The 7,500-nt window shown below is 34.9% G+C and overlaps 2 protein-coding genes across 2 annotated transcripts in view; one reads left to right on the top strand and one right to left on the bottom strand.

Moving 5' to 3' along the window:
- LOC137650472 (uncharacterized) overlaps window positions 1-702 on the top strand; it is a 12,300-nt gene extending 11,598 nt beyond the window's left edge. The window contains exon 5 of the mRNA XM_068383697.1: window positions 668-702. Coding sequence (XP_068239798.1) covers window positions 668-702 — 35 coding nt within the window. The remainder of the gene's footprint in view (window positions 1-667) is intronic.
- Window positions 703-1,921: 1,219 nt separating this feature from the next.
- LOC137651195 (hemocyanin A chain-like) lies at window positions 1,922-6,365 on the bottom strand. The gene is made up of 2 exons (XM_068384347.1): window positions 4,765-6,365; window positions 1,922-3,310 (listed from the first exon to the last, which is right to left on the bottom strand). Exons 1-2 carry the CDS (start codon window positions 6,326-6,328, stop codon window positions 2,880-2,882), a joined length of 1,995 nt encoding a protein of 664 aa, XP_068240448.1. The 5' UTR covers window positions 6,329-6,365; the 3' UTR covers window positions 1,922-2,879.
- Window positions 6,366-7,500: the final 1,135 nt, after the last annotated feature.

Raw genomic sequence — 7,500 nt, forward strand, 5'->3', positions numbered from 1 at the left:
TGTTGTTAATTTATTCTCATCATTTATTTATTTCTTTATTTCCTTTCCTCAGTGTGCTATTTTTCCATGTTGGAGCCCTTGGGCTTATAGCATCTTGCTTTTCCAACTAGGGTTGTAGCTTGGCTAGTAATAATAATAATAATAATAATAATAATAATAATAATAATAATAATAATAATAATGTGGGGTATGACCCAAGGACAAATCCATTATATTTTGAAGAAAATACATCGAAGTTTTAAAGTCGCAGTGGAGTTAAGAGCAATATTAAGACTGCTTAGCGTGGCGAGAACATGCTTTTTACTTAGTGTCCCTCTAGTTAAATACTGTACTTAAGTTACGGAGATCTTATATGAGCAATACTGTTGTCTGATTTAACTAAATCAAAGGAAGATGTGAGCAGATGTTTTTGGTTAGACACTATTTGTTTGTTAGACAAACGCACTGCTCTTGAGCGTAACGTGAACAAGATTGTTCTTATACATTTAGCTTTTACCAAGAAGGATTAAGAAGGATGTCTTCTATGCCTTATTATTACAATGATATTCTACCTTTCCTATTAATTAATTAATTAATTAATTGAATTACTAGTTATTTAATTAATTACCGATCCGACATCAAGAAAAATAACTTTACTCAGAATTAACATTATGTTAATATGTTACAGATGAAAACATGTTTGGCCCATTCTTAAATTCATAAGAATTTGAATTTGAATATGACATTTCCTGGTAAATCTAGATAGGCCTATACATTAACTTAGAAAAAATAGCAATATTTGTAAGATATAAGATACTCCTCTGCAGTAGATAAAAAAGTAACCAAAAAGAAATGGTATTTAAGTTATTTTCTTTAACTGTAGGTCATTATTGCATTCCTGAGGTCTATAAAACAACATAAGAACAGACATTTAAAGTCAATAATTGTTTTATTATATAATTCAAGCACTATTTAGGCCCTGGGGGAAAATAAGATTCATATGTATGTGTGTTTTAAAAATTATCGCATGACAGGACAACTTCTCAAGTCAGGTGACCACAGCCAGAGTCTGCGATTGGACAAAACAAGATGTGACGTCACTAACGGTCTTTATCGAAGAATTTTGACTTGTGCTAATAATTTGGCGGTTCACTGACACCAGAACAGCCTGTTTGCCTATTTCTAACGTCGCAAATTTTACTAACAAAACTACAAAACATATAGTTTATATATGAAATATCTGCTTTGATGTTGTCAGTGTTTTTAGAATATTTTGTTTTAATTGTTCATTATTTCTCATATCGTTTATTTATCTCCTGATTTCCTTTCCTCACAAGGCTATTTTCCCTATTGGAGGCCTTGGTCTTATAGCATCTTGCTTTTCCAACTAGTGTTGTAGGTTGGCTAATAATAATAATAATAATAATAATAATAATAATAATAATAATAATAATTAGTATAGCTGACTGGTACCACGAATCACCCATTAGCTATATAATAATAATAATAATAATAATAATAATAATAATAATAATAATAATAATAATAATAATAATAATAATGACTGATTCGTAAAGGTTCAAGGTTTAAAGGCCACTCATGAATGGCAGAGGCAAGGGACAGTGACATTGCCCGAGCAAGCAGGACAATGTCCTAGAGACTGACAATATATACATATGATCAGCACCCGAGCCCCCTCTCCACCCAAGCTAGGACAAGGGAAGGCCAGGCAATGGCTGCTGATGACTTCACTGAGAGACGCATAGGCTCCCCCAAACACCCAAACCTTAGCTCACAAGGATGGTAAGGTTGCAGGCACTAATGGCACTAAAGAGTCTGAGCGGGACTCGAACCCCCGTCTGGCAAACACCAGGCAGAGACATTACCGATCAGGCCACAACAACCCCTACTTTGAAATAAGGTATATTTTCAAAGGAAGACATTATAGGTAATAAGCAATTTATTATTTCCAAATTGACATGATTCGGACAAATACATTCATTCGTATGATACTTTCGCTTATAAATGTTAACATGAGATATTGCCAGTTATTAACATTTAATAGGTCTTAAAACATTTTTACCATTAGATACATATATCCGTTATATCTAGAAACGTTTCTGATACGTTTGAGACTCGTAGTGGGTGTCATCTACTTTACATTTCTCTTCGATTTGCTATGAGGTGAATTGGCTCTTCTTTAACGAATTCACGAAACTAATGATTGTGATGGTATAAATTAAATTGTGTTTTGTACTTTATGGTTATATGAGAGTAGTAAACATATAAGGAAACTCTATATAAGAGATTGTAGAAATGAACTTATTCAATAGTAGGCCTACTCGTTAACTAAGTTCTTCATAGAGATACATTTAATTATTTAAATTAATAAAGAAAATAACATGATGATTTTAGACTTTGCATCGAAGCTATCTTAAAGGCGAAACTAACCTCTCTTCTTCTATAAAATCTTTTTTGAGAATGTTCAAATTATCCGCTCTTGTTTTCACGTTAAATTTGCAACATAGTTATCCAGTGCTCTTCCTTGTGGTAGATTTTAACAAGAACTAGAAGGTTTTCGAGTGTTCTTCCTTGTAATAGACTAACGAGAACTAAGCAATTTTCTAGTGATCTTCCTTGTAGTAGACTTTACCGAGAACTGAGCAATTTTCTAGTGTTCTTCCTTGTGATAGACTAACGAGAACTAAGCAATTTTCTAGTGTTCTTCCTTGTGATAGACTAACGAGAACTGAACAATTTTCTAATGTTCTTCCTTGTGATAGACTAACGAGAACTGAGCAATTTTCTAGTGTTCTTCCTTGTGGCAGACTTTAACGAGAACAGAGCAATTTTCTAATGTTCTTCCTTATGACAGACTTTAACGAGAACTGAGCAATTTTCTAGTGTTCTTCCTTATGGTAGACTTTAACGAGAACAGATCGGAAATTCTTGATGTTCATGAACACCATTGGATCGGGAATCCTCCTGTCCAACGGATACCCCATCGGTTTGCGATCTGGGTACAGCCCTCCCTGGATGCCACAGTACCCGTGGTTTCCGCCATGTTCGTTATCCACCAAGTCGTCGTGCGTAGCGTCCTCACCGCTGGTCACGGCCACGAAGAACCAGAAGTCCATTCCTTCGGCCTTGCCCTTGGGAAGGAGGAGTCTCTCGGGATGCCCGCAGCCTCTGATGTTTTCGTGCTTCAGCTCGCTGCCGCTGGCTACGGCTGCCTCAGCTTCCTCCCAGAGGTGAGAGAAGGATTCCCTGTCGGGGATCGCCACTGAGGATTCGGAGGACTTCCGCTTGATTTCGTTGGCTCCGGCATTCACTGTATTGGGGGGAAAGTAAAGTAAAAGGATTTAAGAACGTATTTATGGCTGTGTCTTCAGGATATATATATATATATATATATATATATATATATATATATATATATATATATATATATATATATATATATGTATGTATGTATGTATGTATGTATGTATGTATGTATGTATGTATGTATGTATGTATGTATGTATGTATGTATGTATAATTACAATTACGTATAAAAATATAAATAGATGAATACACAAATAAGTATATATATATGCATATATACATACACACACACACACACACACACACACATATATATATATATATATATATATATATATATATATATATATATATATATATATATATATATGTATATATACAGTATATATATATACATATATATATATATATATATATATATATATATATATATTCATATATATATATATATATATATATATATTCATATATATATATATATATATATATATATATATATATATATATATATGCATATATATACATATATGCATATATATATATATATATATATATATATATATATATATATATATATATATATATATATATGTGTATATATTCATATATATATATATATGCATATATATATATATATATATATATATATATATATATACATACATAAATGCATATATATGTATATATATATATATATATATATATATATATATATATATATATATATATATATATATATATACATATATGCATATATATATATATATATCTATCTATTTATATATATATATTTATATATATGAATATATATATATATATATATATATATATATATATATATACATATATATATGCATATATATATATATATATATATATATATATATATATATACATATATATATATATATATATATATATATATATATATATATAAGTTGTAAAAGGGGTATGATTTTATAATCCACCACACAGAGAGATTACGATGGTAAGAGACTCTGTGATTGATTTGACAAACAAAATACATTTTAAAAATTAATCTCTTGAGTGAAAGATGTTTAATTTCCATATATGCCTGGTAAAGAGAATAAAAATTTACATGTACTAAGAGAGAGAGAGAGAGAGAGAGAGAGAGAGAGAGAGAGAGAGAGAGAGAGAGAGAGAGAGAGAGACTATATATTATAACTAAAATTTGACAAATAGAAAGTCAACTAAATTGATAAGAAAACCCGTAATTTTAATCATAAATTCTCCGTAAAAATATACAGTTAAATAAGGGCGACCGTAATTTTACCAAACTTTGATCTTATATTTTACTGGTTTATGACCGTAATATTACTCCTTTACGTCAATATACTTGTTTTTAAAACTGTAAAAATCCTAGAATAAATATCGCCAGGCATTTACCCTTTTTTTAATGCAAATTTTTGACAGTATAAGAAAGGCGCCGTCACTTACATTTGGTCCAGAATTTATCCAGTTCAATACAGGTCCAGCGTCCTTCATCGTAAGTGTATTTGACTCCATTGGCGTCATCCTTTGGGCAAATGAAGACTCGCACGGTGGCAGTTTCTGCGTGATCTGCATTGACCTTGACTGTGTATGTGTAAGGTTTATGGTTCATGCGGGAGACGTGGACATCGACTGGGACGTCTTGCACCTCATCGGAGGTGTCTAGAGCGTTTGTCAGACTGAACTGGAAGTCCTCGAAGTAGGTCGAGAGCTCGCTGATTTCCAAATCGGTGATTTCGGCATTGGCGTACGTCAGCTCCTCTGCGGTGTAGGGTTCGAAGTTATCTTTGTGCTCCTTGAAAATGTTATCCATGTATTTATGCAGTCTGAAGAAAGCAGGGTCACGAGTAGCAGTTTCGAAATGCTCCATGACACCGGGGGGCATTGCGTATTTGCCGTGGGGGTCAGCCTGGCGCCCCAGGACGACGTGAGCCGTGTTGTGCAGAGCTCCGTAATACTGGACATTAGGACTGTACATAGAGGACTCAATGATATCCCCGAGGATATCGATGCCATGGTCATTTTCGATTGAGATAGTTTTTCCTTCCTTATCAATAATGTAGCCGTGCGCGATAGCATCGCGGATTCTCTCCTCCATTATCTTCAAGTCGACGATCCTGGCGACGCCGTCCACGTCCTCAAACCTCTTGTTGTCGGGTCTGGACGGGAATTCCCCTCCGTATTTGTAAGATGTATGGGGGGCGAATCCGTGCTCTATGACGTCATCCCATTGCAATTCCTTTACCTCTGGAAGATAGTTGGACAGTCTCTCGGCGTCAAACCGAGCAGTCAGCTGGTGATGAACCCAGAAAAAGAGTTCGCCCTTCCTGTCGATCTTATCATTGTCCCACCAGAATGGGAAGTCCATGTGCCAATGTACGTGATGGGAGTTGATGCCGACGTCTTCGCCAAAGTAGGCTACTCTCTGTTCCTTGTTTTTCTTGGTGCCAGTAAATGACATATTGAAGGTGCCAGGTGTCTGCCTCATCTTTGCTGCGTAAGCCTCGTTCATAACTTCGGAGTTGGTAAACATATGCGGAGTGACTTCATAGAGGGGTGGAAGAATAACATTTTCAGTTAGATCAGAATGGGTCACAGCTATGTACAAGGCGTATACAAACTCTCCCTCGTTCATCCTTTCCCTGAAATAGGCAGCGTTGCTCTTGAAAGACTCGAACGTCTTGCATTGGAACAAGGCATCGACGAGCATCAAGGCCTCTTCGCGTTGCCTCTTGTGGAACAGCGAGAACCACTGGTGCTTGGGAGTGAGTCGTCCATCTTCCAGTTCATCCATAAGCTTGGTAATGGCAGATCCACCATCTTTGCAGTGGTCTGTGTGATCCCTGGGGTTCCAGTTGGTCGCAGCCTCCTTCAGGTCGGTAAAAGACGACTTGATGGGGTCGTAGATGTGGGCGAGCAGCCTGTTGATGGCTTGCTGCTTGTGGGCAAGATCGGTGTCGGCTGAAGCCAAGGCAAGGAGCCCGGCGACTAGTATGATGCTTGCCCTCATGATGGCGACACCTCTCTGGTGGTTGGAAAGGTTCAAACGCCCTTTATATACGTTCCAGCGACGGTTCTTTATCTCCTCGTCTGTTCTATAAACAATCTCAAGATTACTTTTTTATCTCCGAGCGCCAAAGAGAAAAAGATAAAAGGTCAAGATAATTGACTTTTAGACTCGCGTACGTGATCGCCAGCTTTATTCAGATTGTTTGAGGTATTTCAGTTCATTATTATAGCTAAAACATCCTTTATTACATACCTTTCAGTGGGTTACATAGGCTCCCCACTGTGGTTGCAAAACCTTTGAGAAACCGGTTGGTATGTTATCATGGTTAAATAACATAGTACAAAATCATGGTACAGTGAACATAACATTATAAAAAATTAATGATAAGTCAGGGTAGCAACCAAATTATGAATATTGATATTCTCGGTGATAACCAGACATAATTTTTTTTTATACAAATTAATCTAACTATAGTTATCTAATATTACAGACAGTAAGAAGTACCCATTTTTTATTATTTTATCATGAGTTAAGATTTTACTTAATAATAGCGTAAAATTTTACATTTGCTCTTAACTCCACTGTGTACTTGTATTTCCATGTATTTTCTTCAAAATCTAATAGATTTGTTTTTGTGCCATATCCCACATATCCACCTAGTTTCGTTAATACTGGTTAAGTAGTTTTTTTGCGTAATGATGTTCACAAAAAAAAAAAAATATATATATATCAACGAAATATTTGCCACTTAACATTGCGATTATTTTCAAAGTACTGCTGCGTACTTTTACTTTGATGTACTTTATCCAAAATGTTAGAGCTTCATCCTTTGGTCATACGTGACTTAACTACCAAGTTAGGTCAAAATATGTATGGTAGTTTTTTTGTAAACTTGCTCACAAACAAATAAGTAAACATCGACTTGGGTAAACAGGCCTATATAGCCTTCGCAAAATCTTTGATTTTCGCGAAGGTAGCAAATCTCGATGGCCGAGTTGTTTGACAGAACCAGAATCGGTCGGAAAATTATGATATATATTTATAACAATATACCAATACAGTATTATTCGATATTTTTACAACTGCTTATCTAGAAGCCACCCCTCACAAAGAGGTTGGTCGCGTTATAGAAACCACAAAAATATTGTTACAATCTTAAGAAATATTTGAAG

Source organism: Palaemon carinicauda, chromosome 12 (assembly GCF_036898095.1).
Source record: "Palaemon carinicauda isolate YSFRI2023 chromosome 12, ASM3689809v2, whole genome shotgun sequence".
NCBI classification, from domain to species: Eukaryota; Metazoa; Arthropoda; class Malacostraca; order Decapoda; family Palaemonidae; genus Palaemon; species Palaemon carinicauda.